Raw genomic sequence first — 22,252 nt, 5'->3', positions numbered from 1 at the left:
GCCCCCAGGATCCCAGCAGAGTTGCTGGCCACAGCCTCCCTTACCCCAGCTAGGGTAACTTGCTGCATGCCACAAGGTGTGCCGCTGCTAGCTGTCCCTGAGGAACCAAACGTTTGCACTATCTGGACGCAGCCAATACGCCCTCCTTACGTTATAGCCACCACCTCAGGACTACTTTTCCCCTTAGACTCGTCTTCCATAGAATCAGTTCCCTGAGTATGTTAAAGTCTGATTTTCTCAAGGCTACTTCCTTTATTCTACTGCTCTCTTTCCTTCCTTCTTATCCTTAAGATCCTTAACTCTCTCATTTCATGGTCACTGGGTGTGTCTACATGAGGTGCTTTTCTGTGCAGTAGTGTAGTTTACTGCACAGTAAGTGCATGTGTCTACACGTGTGCACACTGTGCAGTAAATGTCACTACTTGTGAGAAAATTTGCTACCTGCAAATGAAAGTAGCAAATTTGCTCACAAGTACTAACTGTGCAGTACTAGTGACTAGTACTACTAGGACTACTAGGAAGCCAGCCTGAGGCTAGCCCCAGGGCTCTGGGCTGGACTGGCTGTATGCCTGCCTCAGGCCCTTAAAAACCTGCAGGCATTTTAAGCCCTGGGGCACATGTGGGCAGCCTGAGGCCACTCCAGCCTCCTGTATCCCCCTGGGCAGGCCACACCAGCCTGCCTGCACTCCAGCACCACTGCCTGGCACTGCAGTGCTGCGCAGCTGCTAAGCCCACACTGTCCGCAGCAGCACCCCGCAGGCCTGGAGGCATCTCGAGTCAGGGTGGGCACATGACTCGCAGCCGATCTCACTGACCAAAAAGTGGCCACGCCACTTCCGGAAGTCCCACAGCCACTTTTGTTGGCAGACCCACTCCCCGGCTGGCACTCCCACCTGCCCCACTGCCCATTGCCTAAACAGGGACAGCAGTCAGACAGGGCATGCGCCACTCTCAGGGGGTCTATGTGCACTCCTGTGCACCCCCTTAGTATTGCCACAGGGGGAGGTCATCCAGAGTTTAGGGTACAAACCCAGCAAACTTTCTTCATGAGCCATTGATCATGAGCTGAAAGTGCTTGGTAGCTTGCTGTTCTAAATAGCAAATTTGCTGGTGTATATTTTAGATTATTTTAAGGGTGCTACAGGGGGATCACCATTGTTGGGTGTGAACACTCTTTAATCATGTATTAAATAAACCCAGAGATTTAAAACAGGAATCCATGATGTTAAAAACATTGACCTGTTGTGGTCTTCCAGTTCTTTGCAACAGAAGAATTTCTAATATTTTTCCATAGTCAAAAAATGAAAAGTAAGAGCTGGTATTTTCCAAGGAGTCCCTTGACCCTAATGAAGGGTGCTTCGAGTCTAAAAAGGGGCACTTTAACTAAAGCTCATTGGACGAGTTTTAGTTAAAACACCCCTGCTGCCATTTTGAAATGTGGGACGCTGAATATACATGATGCTGCAGCACACTGAAGAGTTCTAATTGGAATGCTTCAGAATGTGCTGGAGCACCTGTCTAGGCACCCTAGGCTTCCATCTCTGCCCATCAGCCCTTACTTCCCATTCCAGGCGATAAGGTAGCACAGCCCACAGCAGCAGGGGAATGCCTGGCATGGTTGCAGTAGAGTGTGTAGGAGGCTTCCCATGTGGATGGTGCAAGATGGAGATGAGGTCCAGTGGGCCCATAGCTCACTAGCATAGCCCATGTGGCATACAGGCCACAGCCACTTTGAAGTTGGACAGTCCTGTACTAGAGGGTTGGACAGTAAGAGTTGCTTAGACACTCACTTAGCTGCTTAGACACTAGTGCCTACCTAATACCTTTGTGAGGTCTAAAGTAATGTCAACAGACAAAGGCAAAATGTTGGAGTACATCTAACAGATAGTGGGTTGATTCAGACATTTACTCCAAGAAGATTTTTAGAGCGTGAGTCTTCTCAACAAATCCTAGAAGTCCTCAGTATCTTTAGGTGGGTGAGTGTGAAATACACAAAATAAGAATATATAGATAGATACTTGGAAAAGCTTCATTCTCCTCATCTTGAATTCAAGACTGTAGGAACATCTGATATAATTAAAAGGTAGGAAAATTCATATAGTCAAAATGGGAAAGTAGTGTAGTGTAATTAAACTGGAACTCTTGACCACAGGAAAGCAGAGGTCAAAAATCAGATGATCCCAAAAGGGATTGGATATTTATGTAGGCATCAAGAATGGCCAGAATTAGAATTACTAAGAAAAAGTGTGGAATCAAAATAGGCCTGTGCTTTAAGGCCTAATCACAGGATGAGATCTTGTCGTGTATCTGCTAGGGTTTTTATACTTTCTTCTGGAGCATCCTCTGAGAATTGCCAGAGCCAGATACTAGCATAAATAGATCAAGGAGATTCAAAATGTCAAGTTTTATGTTCCTCTCCTGTAGAAGGGTTTCTAGGTTCCTACATGAGTTCGTTTGCTTGGTTCTGAAGAAAGGAAAATGAGTGATTTCACAAGTATGTAAATAGGAGTGAGACAGGAACATGGTAAGAATAAAGAGATTGTTGATAACAACTGTGGGGGAAAGATTTTTTGGAGCAGAATGACTTAAAATGATGTGGAGATGGGGAACTACGTGTATATCTAGTTTGCTTTTTTGCCTCTCATCATCTTGCTATTTTATACTGACAAAGTGATCCCTCCCCCAAACTTTCTTCCTATGCTTATACCAATTTACATATTTTGTAGAGCAATAATCTTAACAACATTCCCAACTACCACTGGAAAAAAAAATCCCCACCACTTGGGAGCCAGTGCATGTAATACTTAATTTGCTGCTTGTGGAAAAAGCATGATGGTAATCTATAGTGCAAGAAATAGGACCCAAAGGACAAATTTTGAGCATAAAATGTCCAACATCTTTTCCCATTTATATATTATCAGACATAGCTTGCTTCTCACTTATTCTTTCTTGGACCATCATGGTTACCATGCTACTTTTTATACTGCATCCATTTAAGAGGCAAGATATTCTTGCATTCAAGAATGTTATCCCAATTACATAGCTGGTTCAAAATAAACAAACTTCCTGTCCAGCTCACCTCTATTTCTTGAGCATGCAATGTAGAGTAGCAATCCCACAGGCAACCAGAATGGCTAATTCCTGAGAATAAAAAATTTGCCAGATTAGGTGTGTCTGGTAAAATCTAGTTTAAGGTGTAAAAAGTGTCACTAGAAAAAATTTACCAAGTAGCACACAGAGTAAACCAATACAGGATCAGTAATGCATATACTTTGTTGCTCCAACAACAAAAATCACTAAAGTTATCAACAATTATCTTCAGCTATTTTGTTGAAGGAGACAACAGAGCAGCAGGGACATTTACTCACTGTTGTATGGCACTTAAGGGGAGGATCAGGCGCCACTTAATACAATGAATGGAGATGACCGACACAGGCATTAGCAAAGCAACTATTACCTTTCCAACCAGCAGCAATTCTCCCATATAACGGGGGGAATTCACCAGCGATTTCTAATTTACACCACTTACATTATATTGTGGGCTCAATTGAACATTCTGCCCTTTTGGTAAAAAAGTGGAAACGAAAGGCAAAAAGACAAGACAGCTTATCTACTTTGAAAAAGTAAATTTATTTTCATTCCTTTAATTTTTCTACTGTAGTGTTAGCACTTAACATAAGCATCACTCTTCTACTTTCCTATTTACAATCCATTGTAATGTATACTCTACAAATACAATACATATTTTTTTTCAGAAATGTACGGAGAAAATGCACAGTTTTTTAAGGTTTAAAAAATGACAAACTCATCTGTACAGGATTCTCAGAATTTATCACCCAATATGTAAAATTTATACAAGGCATTATCCACACAGCTCTGGAAGGGCATATGCTACACTGACAAAGCAGCAAACTTGCAGAAATACAATAAAATACAGAAAATAAAGTATTCTGGGTCACCAGATAAACAATTAAGAGTTAGTACCATTGAAGTTGTAAATTTAGCAATACCCATATTTTCTAGAAATGTGATCACAAACCTGGAGAATGCTCAAATATTAAACATTATATACACAATGAGGTAAATGTACCTTGGTCTTTTAAGAGGTAATTTAAGTTTAAAGCAACTGACATATTGAAGCTTTTCTTTTACATGTAAAAGTGTCAAACACCTTGTAATCATTTCAATGGCACAAGATAAAGGATCTAACTAAAGTGGATATCATGGCACTCAACTCACAAAACCATCATTTCATAAAAAAATAAAAAAATTGCCTCTCGCGCCACTTGATAGACCTAAGTCTTCAGAGTCAATCCCACTACCCCTATTTACAAAGTCTGTTAAGATTATAAACAAAAAAGTTTCAGTTGGTGGTGAAAATGTGCCAGTGCTGCTTAGACAGCTTCAATAAAACATCCCAGAATTCCAGCTTTCAAGGAGGAAGGGTTCCTGAAGAATTCCAGCATTCCAAAAAAGGACATTTTGAGGCTTTTTAGTACCAGACCATTTCCAACATCCCTTGCTATGCATGTCCATATTCACCTGGTCACAAGTCTGTAATCTGAAGTGAGGCTTCAATGCTACTAAAATGTCAAATTGATGAAATCTGTGAACCTTGAAGAAGTGAATGTATAATGTATGTATATATACAGTGAACATTTGCATCAGTATTTCTCATCAGAAATTGTTTTGGTATATCCTTGAAATGATATAAAATTAATCTTTTGAGTGCTAAAATAGTTTGGTCCCCCTGGCTTTCCAAGAGCAGATCTAGTGATATTACAGTTTAATTTAAAAAATATTGATGTGCGCCTGTGTGCACATATATAGATATATGTTTTTACACAGGTAATATATAAAAAGCTACATAATATATACAGACACCCACTCATAAAAGGTGTTCAGATAATAAAATGAAAAACAAGAACAAAGCTTAAGTTTGTGATGTCATCAGAACCCAGGATACACAGAGTTTTATTCACAATTTTCCTATTCTGCATTGTATTATTATATAATTTTCTTCCCCAAATAACTCTCATTCAAACACTAAAATGTATTACCCTAACCCCTGTCTGTGCATTTTTTGTAAGAATTTATAACATTTGACAATGATTGCTACTAGTTTTCAAGAAAGTTATGGCTAATGGGACAAAAAGATGACAGACAAAACTGAATTAAACTAATCAGTTGTAGGGTAACTTGCATGCTGCAGTCCTGTACCACTGCTCTAGACATTAACTTTTAAGAATGATAGAGTTCTATTTAGTTTAGCATGGAAGTATTTAAAATGTTTTAAAATCAAAGTTGTGAAATACTTCACAGTTTTTATAAAAGGTCAGTACTGGTTGATTTTCCCATTTCTCCTCCTCCTAAAAAGATCATCTTCTCCCCACTAATGCAGTACAAAATAGAAAATTATATAGCTTCATTTTTTAAGAATGGCATAAAAAAAACCTTTTTCCATGGGTGGATCCTGGAACATGGTGACAGGGGCGCAACAGCTATGTCCCACCCTTGACAGTGAGATGTATGCCTGGTAAAGACACCTCATTGTGCATGTGCCACACACCAGAAGGACATGTGGCTGCAGTCCCTTGCTATGATCCTGAATACCAACCAGTGACCTCTTAGCACCCACTGGCATGTCAGCACAACTGCGGCTGGACTGCCACATGTGCTGTTATCTCAGAGATCACAATGAGCCTTGAAGCTTGCAGCTCTTCCCCTTCCTCCTCACCCCAGCAATGCACAGCCAAAGTGTGTGTGTGGCGAGGGGGAGGGGGAGAGTGGGGGAGAGGAACTGAATCACCTCTCTGCACTGGATCCACCTCTGTCTATTTCTATAAAAGTAGTGCCAAGTACAAGTTCACACAGGTCAGTTTGAAACACAAAGGTTCATTTGGTTCCTCATCAGATTTTTGATGGGGGGAGGGAGGGGAGAGACTTTGAAATTTGGCTCTTGCCATAATTTTTCCTTCAGTAGTGCCTCTGCCTACTCTCCCCCCTCCCCCCAACACCTCACTGATGACCAATCTTAAAGAAAAAAAACCTGTTTACTCAAAATTTGTTGTTAAAACAAGTGGAAACTAAGTAGATTTGGCACAATGAACAAGTTTAAACATTACCTCTGGGGTCACTTTTAGCAGTTGTTTTTGGAAGCTCATGGTGATATGCATTTTAATTGATGGAGTCTAGGTATGCATCAACTGACTGACCCTATAAAAATCTGACTGAGTCCAGGCACATGCAAGTGGGATCAATGAGGGCTGAGCCCATGCCAACTGGATAAGGTCAAACACACCAACCTGATAAACCTATGTGGGCTCATATCCAAAGTTTCTCTGACAGGAACTTTGCTTGTCTATCAGATTCCATCCCACAGTAGGCAATGGCTGTAGTTAAACAGCAATTGATGGGTAAAACTATGTTAGCAGTTGTCATTCCAAGCCCCTCAGAGGTCCACAATTCTATGCTGTACAACTCCCACTTCCAAGAAAACATTAAAGCAGGAAACAGACAAACTATGAAACAGTTAAGGCTGCTATTGCACACCAATAAAAGCAAGGAAGTCAAAGGAAAATCTTATGCCTGGCGTACTACTACATAGATCTTTTTCACCCAGGCACCCACCTAATTACTACTACCATTTTGCATACATAAAGGACCCAACAAAATAACCTTAACAGTAGGGGTGTGCAAACCGGGCTCTATTCAAATCAGATTTGGATTCGGCCCGAATCAGGGACAGTGATTTGAATCACTGTCCTTGATTCAATTTGGCCTAATCCAAATCTGAAGATTCAGTGCGAATTCAGAGAATCAGCAATTCGGACACAGACACAGTTTTAAATGTTTTTTCTACATACCTTGAAGTACCAGCACGGCTCATGAATGCTGCGATGCTGGGGTGGATGGAGCATCCCACAGGAGTGTGGGGGGCCCTCTACGTACTCAGCGGTGAACCCAGAAGTGGACCAGAAGTAGTTCTGGTCCACTTCTGGGGCTGCTTCCCCCCCCCCAGCTCAGCAATCTGCCATGGGGGGGACCCTAGGTGCCCCCCCAGACCCAGGAGGCACCAGTCGCTGAGCTGGGGGAGGCATGGGGCCCTCCTGTGCACTCCCCGGTGAACCCAGAAGTGGACCAGAAGTCCTTCTGGTCCACTTTCAGGTCTGCTGCCAAGTGCACTGGGGAGCCCCCCACGCTCCTGTGGGGTACTCCATGCGCTCCAGCATCACAGCATTTACGAGCCGCCTGCTACCTAAAGGTATGTAGAAAAAACATTTAAAGCTGTGTCTATGTCCAAATTGCCAAACTTTGGTTCCGATTTGATTCGGAGAAATTAAAGGGTCCTCTGATTTTACTTGGATTCAGAGATTCAACTACTGAGTTGGACTGAAACGCCACTGAATCGAATCAGGGACTGAAGCTTTGCACAGCCCTACTTAACAGCACTATGGCTGAACAGCCTTTTACCAAACTACACATCTCCATACAACTGAAGCTTCAGAAGAAGTCTTAAATGGCTGTATGCATAAGTGTAAAATAGAAGCAAAGTTAATGTTGCAGTGTCTGGCACCTGAGTAGTGGGGTTAATAAGATGTGTGCATCTGAGAGAGACCAAAAGGTTATAAGCGTTAAATGGCATATTTTCCAAGAACTTGGGAATGCATGCATCTCGCCTGTGTTGTACATAAGAGTCCCAAAGATTTTTTTTTTTGTGCAACAATCAAATTGGTAGTAGGCAGACTAAACTATACCTATTATCCCAAAACCTAACCTCCCCTGAAAAAGTTAAGACAGCTAATTTCTCCTCAACTTCTGGTTTTTTATGCACCATAAAATGTTGTTCATTCAGAAAGCTGGTAACAAAATTGTTATATTAAGTTTGTTAAAATTCTGTGATAGTCTGTAGAATTTAGGTAAATCTTGAATAAAGCTCTGCATATTTTTCCAGGTTCTTATAACAGCACAAACCTGCCTAGCTTTGCTCTTGTAGTTATCATGAGGGTTTTAGAACCTTCTGGTATTTGTATCCAAAGACCTGCGGCTTGTCATTTTCAGTCTGAGACATATACACAAAGTATATGAATGTATAATTTATAAGCAGCTTTTAACTTTCTAAAAATCAAGCCCAAACATTACATATAATTACAGATTCAGTTAACTCTTATTTGCAAATAATACTGATTCTGAGCAAATAATAATAATAAAAAAGGCTTTGCAGAACTGCACAAAAAGTAAGTTTTTCACAAGTGGCAAAGAACAACCCTCTTTTTCTTAAAAAGCCATTAGCCCTTCTGCTACTTCACACAGATACCGATACTACCTGCTTTTTAAGAATACCACTTGATTAAAACAATTCTTCTTAGATATAATTACAACTCATGTGACATTTATAGAACAGGATATGACAGTAAATAAACTAATTCCTTAAGTGGTTTAAGAATCAATTTTGTTAAAAGAAACATATTCCAAGAAGAATGTAACCATATTGAATAATGTGAATTATGTCTTTAGCTAAGCAACAAAGTAACTGAATTTTTGAACTCTTAATTTTGAAACCAAAAGTACCATAGACTGTTATGTTCCCACTGATTTGCATTAGAAAGACTCAAAAGTGGCACTTACTGGTAAAGTACAATCTATTTTGAAGGCAATGCAATGTTCTGAATAAATGAAAGAGCAGTAATAGTATAGAAAAAAAAAAGATTGCATAAATTATGTTCCCCAGAACTAAAAGAGGTCATTTTTGTAAATCAAGGTAAGTGTCCAATAGATGTAACCGTGGTAACTAGAAAGGTACACTGTAATAGTACATTCAAAAACTGAGTCAAAGTTGTCTTACAGTAGTTTAGAATACTCAATGTACCAAATCAGGAATAAATCATTTAACACCCCCCCGCCCCCGATGCACTGTATACAATTTCATGAACCAGTTGCACTATCTTAGAAACAATCTTCATATTTCCAGCAGTTAACTAAAAGTTAAGACCAGCAATCAACTTTTAAAATCAAGGTTACATGTTAATAAAAATAAGAGGCTACACAATATTTTATAAGTGTCCTGGGAAGGAGGTGTTCATAGTGCACAGAAAGAATTCAACATAACGGTTTACCATGTCCACAAGAACCCTGGGGCTAATAAATGACGTTCCTATGAAGTATCAAAAGGCATCAATAACCTTCTGTTCCCTCAGTGAGGTAGAACAATTAACCTTCTAAGCACGCCACCCAGGTGCAGATATGGATCTGTAGAGTGTTTTTCAGTAGCAAATCTAGGATTACATTTTTATGCCTTCCTGTTGACTGAGTTGTGATAATGTTTTCTTAATACGTAAAGCTGTTAGCCTGGCTGCTCCATTGGCATACCAACATTCTCGCATAATTTTTGCCATTACTCTTAAAGCCTGTAAAGAGAGAGAGAGAGAAGAGAAATCTATATTTTTCTATCTCAATTACAAATCAGTGTTATAGCTTAACCTCTTAAGAATTCTAATTTCTGAAATTCTTACAATTTATATATCATAGTAGCACCAAAGTATATTCTGTTGGGAATTCTAGATTCTCATTTCATTGAAGAAAAACAGGTTTCTGATGGTTATGCTTTAGTACAGCTATTAGGCTCAGTTAAAATACAATTATTTTTTATAAAAAATAAGCTGAAGTTTGAAGATCTGAGAGAGACATGAATATGCCCTTTTAGTTTTTGTACTTCCAGATGAAAAAGAGAGACAGAGGAGAAGCATCCAGAAGCCACCTTGAATTAGATAAGATACTCCGGTGTAGTCTACTAAAAATGTGATTAATAGCATCCTTCAGTTGTCAACACCTTTAATTATGAGAAGCCTATTTCATGTATAAGATGCTAGAAATTTAACTCAGGGGAGATGGATGATAATTAGCAATGTTCTCTATAACAATTCTGGAGACCTGTTGCTGACATTTTAAGAATAGAATAAGAATAAGTCATTCTGGAGATCACAGGTGAGTTGAGTTAACCCTATTAAGAGATGACCATGTAAGTTCAATAAAAACTGTATCAGAAATAATATATTAATAGTAGGGCTGATGAACGATTAACAAAAATATTCACAATTAATTGGAATTTTAATCTCACTGAACTAAGCAGCAGCTTCTGTTTAGCTGCTGCTGCTGCTTAGCATGGGTGGGTGAGTCTGGGGCAGGTTGGGGTTGGGGCTGTGCACCTGGCCCAGAGCTGGTCCACTCTACTGGTCAAAATGATGTGCGCAATTAATGCGATTAAAAAAAAAATTAATGCATTAATGCGTTTTGCGTTAATCGCACAAGTTAACTGTAATTAACCGACAGCCCTAATTAAAAATCAATTAGCCAAGACCTATGACAACTAGAAAATAAAAAAAGGTACAGTTTGTCCCTGGAAGACACATTATCCATAACCTTCATTTCTAAATCTTGTAAGTGGCCCCCTGATTCTGGGTTTCTTATATGAAATTAAAGTCAGAATGCTCTTGATCCATTCTAGTGATGGATGTTCTATAAAATACTCAAGACAGGAAAAGCTCACAGTTCTAATTCAGCAAATCAAAAGCACCTGGTTAACTTTATGGCACATGACTTGTGCTACAGACTTCACTGGGAATTCTTACATATTTAAATGGTTTGTTGGACTGAGAATTAAGTCCTGAATTTGTAGGCTAGGGACAGAAATTACACATAAACCAGTGTAAGTGATTGGAAACTGGTTCATATCTGTAATCCAACAAGTTCAGTGCACATAAACTACTTTCAAGATGAACCTGGATGGATTTAGTATCAGTCTTGACTGATCTAGGTTAAATTGGTTTACTGAACTTCTGTCCCAGATCACCTCCAAATTCAAGTTAAATTTGAGTTCCTCAGTTTCCCAGGATGCTTTGCACCTCCCCTGCAAACCCCAAGTTGTAGGGAAGGCAAACTAAGGTTGGTTCAAACTGGCTGCTCCAGTAAAGCAAGGAGGCAAGCTCTTGTGCCCCCTGGCTTCTGGCCTGGGCCACTGCAGGCATGTGGCTGCATTTCCAGAATCAAAAGTGAATGTCTGCTCACTTGCTTAATGGTTCAATCTATGCAGCTTAACCTGTGAAGATGAACTGATTCAGCCTTAGGTTTTTTTACTACTTGTACTTTGCCTTAAACTGCCATGGTAGCGGTGATGAATTTTACCATTACTGAATCACCAGAAACTGCCTCTGCCATCTGCTATTTTTCACAGTATATACAGCATATAATAACAAATCTGAAGAAGTAAATAGTAAGGAGACTGGGTGAGCAGCAGTAAGTTTAATGTGTTAAGATACTGGAGACTTGATGCTTGTTTTTGTACTTCCAGTTGAAAGAGAGAGAATGAAGAGAAGAATCTAGTCCTCTACATTTTACTCACAGAATTTAAAGCTTCATTTGAAGTACCGTATTCATATTTAACCAACATTAACAAGCCTCAATGGGATTAAGCAAAAGAAAACTAAAGCCATTTTACTTCTGAATGACAGCCCACAACCCACACAGGGGTTTAATGAGTTTTAATATTTCAGGAAGCATAACGAACTTTCTTAACTCTCCTCATGTAAAGAGTTAGTTTTTCAGTCAAATTCACATAAAAGTGTCCCTGCCTCATTTTCCATTTAGTTCAAAGACTTTATTCTGACCTCTGAAGTTTTCTAGACATTCATTTTAAAGAAAGCTTTGACTGATAACAGAAAATAGCAATTAGTAAATAATCCACAATTATACATTTTTGCAACTCTTATAATCTCAGGTCCTGGACCATATGGCAAACAAAATCTTGCCTCAAGGACTGAATTTTTTAAAATTTCACTGAACACAGTAAATTTTGGATACATATTTCTCTCACATAATTTCTTCTTAAAAATGGTCTATAAAAGTATTTTGCTAGAACTTTTTGCCAAAAGGGCTACTGCCAGCTGAGTTACATCAGTAATAGTCCTAGATTAAGCAAGAGTCTGGTAGCTTTCTTTATTTCTGCCAGTATGTCACGCGTGTCATGTTTTTGTTGCTACAATGTGTAAGCATAGACAGAGTCAGCAAATGGAAAAATGTGGATTTTCCATTACATGCATTTTCTCATACTTTTACGGCTACAAGCCAGTTGAGATTTTCTTTGTTCCTTGGTATAATGTATTCCAGGCAACTGTCAGGCATTTATATGATTGTGGAACAACAGACTAGAAAACTTGCCTCTGGAACATCTGTTACTCAGTGAGTTCTGTCTGAATTATAAGTGATGACATACGTGTATTTGTTGATATTTCCCAGAGAATTGTGTATTGTCATTTATATTCGCATATGAACTTCAGTTACTGTTGAAAGGAAGGATCTTAGAACCGTCTTGTGGAAAAAACTTAACTAGCCTTGCTAAACATGTTGAATCTCAGCATACAAATCTCATTAACAAAATAATACTGTGCAATAAAAAAACACTTAGTCTCAAACACATTTCCTTGTATTCTGATTTTGTTGAAGGCAGACATCAAAATTCATCACAGCTTCAGTTTATACTTAAATTATTTTTGTTTTAGCACACTTAGTAATATTCACCTCACAGCTTTGCCATCTATTGGGAATATTGGGCCTCAGCTTCTGCTCACAAACAACTTTCCTCATTTCTTCAACTGAGGGATCTGACGGGACTAGGTCATAGTATGGTAACTGGTAATCTTCATGAATTCCTGTAAATGTTAAAGAATTATTTAATGCAAGAACAGATGGGTCTTTTTATCATTTCTTTCTGCTGAACACTTATCTTTCATATAGTATTTTTTACCAGCAGACCTGAAAGTTTTTTATAAAACAAAGGTAGCATCACTATCCCATTTCACAGATTGAACTACTGTACTTACTCAAATATAAGACTACTCCCCCATAATTAGATTCCAGATACAGAAAATTCACAAATGTTGTAATTTTCTGGGTACGGAATCTAATTATTGGAATTTTGCCTTGAATTCATCATGGTCCCACTGCTACAGCAAGGAAAATAAATCTGGGAAGGGTCAGATAGCCCTGTTTCCCTCTGCCTCCTCACAACTTCTACTTACAGCCCCTTCCCTCTCCTTCCTTACCATCAGAACTTGATCTCCTCAAGCCCATAGGCAAATTTGAAAACAGTGACCTTGAAGTAAACATATATGTAGTAATTTGCACACAGGCAAGTTATTAGGGGTACCCATAGACTTAGTTATGGAATCCAGCATTGATGCAGTTTACCTTTTTTACAACTGCTGCATGTTTTAATGCAGGTACTTCATAAACATACTTTGAAGCAGCACTTATGTATCTATTTATATATAACACAAACTATGCATAAAAATCCAAAGTCAAAAGGCTTCCAATTCACCATACAGTTCATTGGGCTGGGCCCCACCAGAATAAACAGTGTTTCAAGCCAAGGTGACCCCACAAAACTCAGCACTCCAAATACCCACCCCCATAAAGGATCCATGTGCTAATTAGCGCCCCTCCCCCATGACTGGAACCAGGCATTCTTGTCACAAGTCCTGGAATCCTCCAAAAAATGTTTATGCAGAGAAAGTGCAGAGTAATAACCTGGTCTGGCTCCACCTCATGGAGGGTGGGGCCACACTAAGTATATGCAACAGGCAGTGAGAGAGGCCTGAGGCATTCTGCATGAACTGTCTGGTGATGTCTGCCAGGTGTTTAAGGCTGAAGAAACAGGAATCACTGGAAAGAGAAAAGAAATGTGAAGCTCAGCTGTGGGAGTGAAGAAGTTGAAATGTATTCAGAGTAGTGGCTCACCGTGACTCGAAGAAAAGTTGATACCAAGAGGGACTGCACAATATAGAATCATAGAAAATTAGGGTTGGACAGGACTTCAGGAGGTCACCTAGTCCAACACATCCCCAACTAGATCATCCCAGTCAAAGCTTTGTCTAGCAGAGTCTTGAAAACCTCAAAGGATGGGAGAATACACCACCTCTCTGGGTAACCTGTTCCAGGGTTTTACTACCCTCCTAGTGCGAAAATTTCTGGTGGACTCTCTCCATTTTTTCTACATTCTTTCTGTAGTGCAGGGCCCAAAACTAAACACAATACTCCACATGTGGCCTCACCACTGCTGAATAAAGGGGAATAACCACTGCTGAATAGAAGGGAATAGTCACTTCCCTTGACCTACTGGCAACAAAGCTACCAATGCAGCCCAGTATCCCATTAGCCTTCTGGGCAACAAGGGCACACTGATGGCTCATTCAGCTTACTGTCCACTGTAACCCTCTAGTCCATTTCTGCAAGACTGCTGCCCAGCCAGTCAGCCCCCAGCCTGTACTGGTGCATCGGATTCTGTCTTAAGTGCAAAACTTTGCACTTGTCCTTGTTGAACCGCATGAGATTCCTTTTGGACCAATCCTCCAATTTGTCTAGGTCACTCTGAATCCTAGCCCTACCCTCCAGCATATTATCTTATCACATGAGTAGATAACTGTAAGGCTAACTGTACTCTTTCCTGCATTAGTAGGTGCATCATGAGCAGGTCTAGGGAGGTGATACTTGTCCTCTATGTGGCATTGGTGAGGCCACAGCCGGTGTACTGCATCCAGTTTTGGGCGCTACACTTCAAGAGGGATGTGGATAACATGGAACAGGTTCAGAGGAGGACTACTCATATGGTTGAGGGCCTGTGGGTAAGATCTTATGAAGACAGATTGAGGGACCTGAATCTCTTCCCAACAAGAGAAGGCTGAGAGGTGACCTCATGGCTCTCCACAAACTCATCAGGGGAGGGGTCAGCAGGGAATAGGGGATACTCTGCTTACCGGGGCACCCCTCAGGGTTACTAGAAACAACAACCATAAACTGAAGGAGAGTAGATTTAGATTGGACATCAGGAAAAAATTCTTTACGGTGAAGGTTGCCAAAATATGGAATGGGCTTCCAAGAGAGGTGGTGCTTTCCCCTACCTTGGAAATGTTCAAAAGCAGATTAGACAAGCACCTGGCTGGGGTTACTTGACCTCAGTGCTCTTTCCTGCCCAGAGTAGGGGGTCAGACTCGATGATCTGCTAAGGTCCCATCCAACCCTAGAAATCTATAAAATCTACTTCTCCCCACAGCTTGGTGTCATCTGCAAACTTGCTGAGGGTGCACTCTGTGCCACCTTCCAGGTTGTTGATGAAGACATTGAACAAAACTGGCCCCAGGACCGACCCCCTGGGCCAATCTACTTGATACCAGCTGCCAGTTAGACATCGAGCCATTGTTTACTGCTCTGAGCCCAATGCTCCAGCCAATTTTCTATCTACTTTATAATCCCTTTATCTGGCCCATACTTCCTTGGCTTGCCTGCAAGAATGTTGTGTGAGACTGTATCAAAAACCTTGCTAAAAATCAAGGTACACCATATCCACCAGTCTCCCCGCATCCACAGAGCCAGTCATCTCATCATACAGGGCAATCAGGTTGATCAGGCATGACTTGCCCCAGTGAATCCAGCCGACTGTTCCTAATCACCTTTTTCTCCTCCAAGAGCTCAGAAATGGATTCCTTGAGGATATGCTCCATGATTTTTCCAGGGACTGAGGTGAGGCTCACTGGTCATGCCAGGGCTGGGGAGTAGCATAAAGGCCCATGGCTGTGAGGCCAACCACTCATACCACTCCAGTAACCTGTAACGTGGCCATGGTGAGATGACACAATCAGCAACCACAGACCAGATGACAAGGGATCCCCCTGCAATGAGGCCTGCCCCAACACAGGACCCCACCCCAACCAGACATGACCCCCAAGCTCCAGGAGCTGGCGAGCATCATAGCCCAGCCTCTGGCACGAATCTTTGAAAACTCCTGGTGCTCTGGTACACTGCCCGAAGACTGGAAGAAGGCCAATGGGAATGTTTGTTCACCAGAGCGCCCCAAGGGATGATGAGGTCAAACAGTTATAAACTACTGCAAGACCGTTTCAGGCTGGACATAAGGAAGAATTTCTTTACTGTCTGAGCCCCCAAGGTCTAGAATAGCCTGCCATCAGAGGTGGTTCAAGCACCTACACTGAACACCTTTAAGAGTAAATTGGATGCTTATCTTGCTGGGAACTTATGACCCCAGCTGACTTCCTGCCCTTTGGGCGGGGGGCCGGACTCAATCTTCTGAGGTCCCTTCCAGCCCTAATGTCTATGAAATCTATGAAATCAGCCACCTAATGGAAGAGCTCTCCAAGGCCACCACCTTTGAGGCATTGGAAGCCTCAGTGACCCAGCTCACTGAAGAGCTGGCAGCAGCTGCTCGACCCTGGCAACCCCAGGGAAGCAGCAGCCTGGCAGCCAGGACTGCCCAAGATGTCCTCAGTGCTGTGACCTGGAGGCAGCTTCCAGGATCCAGAACCTGTACCAGGTCAATCACCCCAAGGCAACGTGGGAGATCCTGGAGGGATCCTCTGCATTCTGCCAGACCCCTTGGGAGACCCTGTTCACCTACTTCAGTGGTGTATTCATTCAATTGTATCTTCAACCCCCAGACAGAAACCGTTGCCCCAAGCCCTGCATCCATTGGACCCCTGACTCCTGTCGGCTCTGCAGAGGGATTCAAGGCAGACTCCACATCCAAGGAAGTGGAGGCCCATGTGAGCAAGACCAAGGACACTGCACCTGGCAAAGATGGCATTAGGTACAGCCTACTGAAGAAGAGACCCAGGTTGCCTTATCCCGATGCTGCTCTTTAACTAGTGTAAGGGAGTTCAGCTGCCTGCCCAGCTCCTGGAAGGGAATGGCAGAATTCATACACAAGTGGGTAAGCTGAATGACCTGAGCAACTGGAGGCACACGGCCCTGTTCTCCACAATCTATAAGCTCTATGCCAGCCGCTTTGTGGCCCAGATCACCAGCTGGGCAGTGAGCAAGAAGGCCATCAACCTAAGCCAGAGGGCCTTCCTGTCAAACAACGGCTGCTATGAATACAACTTCACACTCCAGATTATGCTGGATGACACTCAGAGGGCCAGAAAGCAGTGTGCAGTGGTATAGCCGGACATCTCCAAAGCCTTTGGCTCCATGCCCCACTGTCACATCTTCAACACCCTCCAGATGCTCAGGATGCTGGATGGGACCATTCATTTTGGGTGGAAGCTCTATGACAGCTGCACCACCAACATCTGGTCACTGGAGGGCGAGAAGCATGACATCCCCATCCAGTCCGGAGTGAAGCAGCATTGCCCACTCAGCACCATTGTGTTCAGCCTGGTAATGGAGCCGTTTCTCTAAGCAGTGGCAGGAGGCCCCAGCAGACTCAACCTCTACAGGCATAAGCTGAGCATCTTGGCCTATGCGGATGACCCATTTCTCCTTAACAGCGATACCAAGCAGCTGCAGAGGATGTTGGACATCAGCTCCAAGGCATCCAAGCGGATGGGGTTCTGTTTCAGTACTGCCAAGTCAACTACAGGGAGACAAGCGCCATCCTGGACACCACTGTCACCATCCAGGGCAAGCAAATGAGGTACCTGAGAGATGGAGAGAGCTATGTCTACCCATCAGACACTGGGTAAAGCCGGAGGAGACCATTTGTGGGATCATGCAGGATGCTCACAAACTGGATTCTTTCCTGCTGGCCCCCTGGCAGAAAATAGATGTGGCAAACACTTTCCTTATCCCCTGTATTTTCCTCATCCCCTGCATGCATTAATCCTGAGGGGCTCAGTGGTTCCCAAAGCATCCCTGAAGAAGTTGGATGCTAGGATCTGAAAGCTGCTAAGGAAGCGGCTGCATCTCCTGCTGTGGGCCAGCAATGAAATCCTGCATGACCCCTACTGGCAGGGAAGCATCAGCATGCCCACATGGGTGACCTGTGACACTGCAGTGGTCACCCATGCCTTCTGCCTCCTGACCTGCCCAGATGAGATGGTGAGCAGCATAGCCGCCAGTACCCTGAAGACCACCAACAAAAGGATCACAAGGCAGTGACTTGGCCACCTTCCTGAGCAGCTCACTGGAAGAAGAGTTTGGCTGAGACAGCAGGAACTTCTCTCTGCTGTGGAGTTAAGCCCATAACACCTCATGCCACCTCAGGAATCACATTAGCTGCAACTGGACTTGGACCAAGGAGTAGCAGCAGCTGCGAGTCTTGCTGCTCCTAGCCCCCCCATCACTGTGACCCTGCATATGAGGACCTTCTTGGAGAGGTTCCTAAAGGATGCCATCTGAGTGAAATACACCAGCGACTTGAGGGCAAAACCTGGCCAGGACAAGGTCTTCGAGTTCACCTCAAAACAGGATGCAAACAACTGCTTCATGTTCAGTGGGAGCTTCTTGTGGTACAAAGACTGGTGCTTCATCCACTGTGCCTACCTCAAGTGCTTGCTGTTCAACGGTGCTGCCTGGTACAGGAACCATGACAGAATATGCTGACCATGTGGCTGCGAGGCAGAGATCCTCCCCCACATTCTGTGCACCTACAAGCCCCACACCCAGACTGTGACAGCTGTGTCACAATGCTGTCCAGGACCAACTAGCCAGAGCCATCCTGGCCTCAGCAGGGGCTGTGTCTGTTAATCACACTGTCACAGGCTATGAGAGCCAGCTATGCCTGGACATTGTTATGACTGACAAGGACAGCAAGTGTGTCATGATGGTAGATGTCACTATTCTGGTCCAAGAACTGGCAGCAAGCTTTAGTCAAGGCCCAAAAACAGAAGCAAGAGAAGTAGCAGCTGCCAGCAGACACCTTGAGGAGCTGGGTATACGAGATGACAGTTGAGGCACTGATCATCAGGGCACTGGACCCTAACGAGTGCATCCTGTGCACCTGACGCTTATCTCGCCACTACACCAAGCTGATGCAGCACCTCATGGTGTCCAACACCATCCAATGGTTGAGGGACATGTATGTAGAACATGTTATGTGACAATGCCAGTACATGGACTCCACCCAACTATCAACTAAAAGCAAAGCAGAAGGGACCATCTGCCCCCCTCTTCTCCCTGCCGTTGCACCAAATCACCCCCAAGGAGTTTTAATTCTGGACTCTTCCCCACCCCCATAACTGTATTCCATATGTTACTTGTAACTGTAGACGTTTTCCAAACCATCTCCCTGTTACAATGTGATACTGTTATGCTGGGTCTCCTGTATATTCTCTACTTTGTATCACACCCCCTCCACCTCTTGGCTTAGTTGGCTGCATGTTTCATATGTAACTTCATTGCATTCCTGCCCTTATCCCCATCCTCTACTACACAGGCACCTGCTCAGCTCTTTCTGTTTCCTTGTGCTTTGAACTTTGTCATTTGAATTTTAATATTTTCTAATAAATTACATTTTTGGCAAAAAGGGGAGGGTGTCAGGGCTGGCTCTGGCCCTCCTGGTGCTGGCTTGGTATTTCAGGACATCCAGGTCTGGTGCCAGCTCCCTCCAGAGGGAACATCCGCTCATACAGGGCCACATATACACAAAAAAAAGGTTCCCATCATTATGTTTGCCCAATATGGTCCACATGTTTTACAGTCATGCTCATTGTTGACTGCATTTAATCAGCTTCACAGTTGGTTTCCATTGCTGACAAAATGCTGCTTTTGGCAGCAGTTTAATGATAGATCATGTATTTAATGAGGTTGCCTTGTATGCAAATGTAAGACAAGGTTACACCCCCCATGCTGACTGGGGGAAAAAACCCTAAATTTCATATTTGAGTACCTCTATTCAGAGAGCTCTGTAACATTTACTAGTAAGTTTACTGCTTTATGAGAAATGTGGCCATATGCATTTAAGCAAAAAAATCCAGGTGTTTCACTAGTCATGAGACAGATAAAAATATTCATGAATTTATTTAAATAGTCTAATTTATCTAGTACCTTTTTATTCTGTGTATAATGAGACTTTACCACGACTTCAATTATTCAAAGATAAGAAATAAAAAGTAGCAACTTGTAGACTGAAAATGAAAAACAGCAATATGACTTATTTAGTTAAAACAACATGAACAGAAATAAAATCACATTGTCACTGCCTTTAAAGAAGCCCCATCTTTCTGTTTTTATTGTAAAGTTTTATTTGAAAAGACAATCCTTTCAAAAGTATAAGAGGTGGTGCTTTAACCTTATATTGAGGGATTTACACTTGGGAGTTTAATTCTCTGACAATTATAAACCATGGAAGAATTTTCCATTTTGGATTTTATTTGCTTAGGAAAAATGGGAACTACACATCTGTTCCTCCATATAGCTATACAAGTGGACGGCTTATAACAGCATGCTAATCTTTAAATAAGGTACTGCACATTGCCTACATGCACTGTGTCTAGTTCTTACCTGTGCATGCAGTCCCTTACTTTCAAGAGCATTAGCTTTTCACTCTTCCCTTACTAAGAGCTCTGGGGACAAGTTTGTCACTACTGTAGGCAGTGACATATTTCATCTACTTACATCTGATGGGCAGAATCTGACCATCATTTATGAGATTCAAAAAAAATATGACAGGAACAAATACTACACCAGTTGATATAAGCAGGAGACAAACAGCTTAAAAACAATGGAAAATATTTACTCAATAATCACTCAAAACTTCAAATTCTGTAAACCAACCACAGTACTTTAATATGCTCACTATAAAAGATGACTGTTACGTACCACCAATTGAACATCGCCGAGCTATTTCCCAAAACACTAAACCCATTGCATAGATGTCAGCTCGCTTGAATGACTCAAAGTGTTTCATATTTATGGAATCATCTAGAACTTCAGGAGCCATGTACCTATTAGAAATAAAGGAAACAAGATAGCTTTTACACCATGAAATATTACAGAAGCAAGATTTAATAGCATTATTTTCAGTTCTGACTTGTAAACAGTTAAACAGGAGCAAATCCACCATGGTCCTCAAGTATTATATTCTCATAAATGCCACTTTGAGAGCAGAGACATATACCCACGAAGTCTTCACAGAGTGGGAGAAGTGAGAGCAAGCAGCACACCTGAATCACCCAACAAAGAGATCACTAAGGATGAATGGTAGCAGCAGATTTTCCCACCTGAAACACGAGTAGAAGCAATTCACATCAACACTTACAATGCTGGGTCTCTGACTGGTTTTGGGGAGAACAAAGAGAATGGAGGCATGTGGAGATAAGAATAATCCCTAGACCATTTAAGGTGAAAGGAAGAGAGATTTGGAGTTTTCCTGGAAATACTGGGAAGGAAGTAAAATGGGAAGAAAAACCAACTTCAGGGGGCAAGGTTGGAGAAAGGAATGGAAAAAGGCGCCTTACCACTGAAGTTCTTTGAGATATGGTTCTAAAGTGGTTCTTTGAGATGTAAATCAGCATGGAGTTCACCATAAAAAAACCACAATGCTTTGTATGTATAAGATTGGATATTTTAATAACAATGTCCATGTGGGCCGCAGGTGCCCCGTGCCAACTTATACTCTTTTAAAAGGGCATAAAGAACAAGTGGACATACCAATCTTAGTTTCCTTGCTATATAAAGCCTATGCTAGTTTTGGCTTTAAGAAGCCAAAAAAAAAAAAAAAAAAAAAAAAAAAAAACCACAGGGCTGGGGGCAGGTCATGGGATCTACATTGACTACCAAATGGTGGCCAGCCTTTATAGAAGGTATGCCTCAAAAGTAAGCTCTGCCCTCTCTCCCCAGATGCCACTATGACCCCTTTCCTCTGTCCAATCCATTGCTCTCTCCTGCCTGTCCTATCTGCTGCTGTTCTCCCTGCCAGATCTGTCATGTGCCACACAAAGTGGCAGGCTGGTCACCCCTGGACCACAACATCTAGAATAAATTTGCAGTAGCTGTGATTAGGTACTATTTCTTTTCAAGGAAGAGTCAATGTAAAACCCACTGAAAATAAACTAGGAAGTGTTAACTACTAAGGATGGTAGGAATAAGGAACATCTGTTGTACCAGTTAAGCTTCCATTGTTGCATCACTCTCCCAACCTGTCAGCACTGGCAGCTAAATCTAACATAATGCTTGGCAATGTAATTTGTTACTCCACATTCCTGCCCTTCAGATCTCAAACTGACACATTACAGAAGAGACAGAAGATGATGTTGCCTGAGCTTTAGTTGAGTAAGGTTTAATGATTAGTATAAAAGGTAAACCAATCAACTGATAGCAAGGTAGAACACAGTTAGCCATTTCAACACTCTCAATGAGGTGATGGCGTGAACTACTGAACATCCAACTATAGGTATTAACACAAGGGGCAAGAGTGAATGACGACTTCTTTTCAAGTTCATATAGCAAAGTTGTATGTACATCAAAT

The 22,252-nt window shown here is 42.1% G+C and overlaps 1 protein-coding gene across 1 annotated transcript in view; it reads right to left on the bottom strand.

The window, feature by feature from the left end:
* Positions 1–3,606: 3,606 nt before the first annotated feature.
* The window catches only part of TGFBR1 (transforming growth factor beta receptor 1), a 77,571-nt gene continuing 58,925 nt past the window's right edge, over positions 3,607–22,252 (bottom strand). The window contains exons 7-9 of the mRNA XM_090049310.1: positions 20,605–20,729; positions 12,574–12,704; positions 3,607–9,407 (exon numbers count right to left, since the gene is read on the bottom strand). Coding sequence (XP_089905436.1) covers positions 9,282–9,407; positions 12,574–12,704; positions 20,605–20,729 — 382 coding nt within the window. The 3' untranslated portion in view covers positions 3,607–9,281. The remainder of the gene's footprint in view (positions 9,408–12,573; positions 12,705–20,604; positions 20,730–22,252) is intronic.

Source organism: Crocodylus siamensis, chromosome 5, assembly GCF_052110815.1.
Source record: "Crocodylus siamensis isolate JL-2025a chromosome 5, ASM5211081v1, whole genome shotgun sequence".
NCBI classification, from domain to species: Eukaryota; Metazoa; Chordata; order Crocodylia; family Crocodylidae; genus Crocodylus; species Crocodylus siamensis.
Note: the sequence above shows the minus strand (reverse complement) of the source record. Positions and strands in the feature narration are given on the sequence as shown.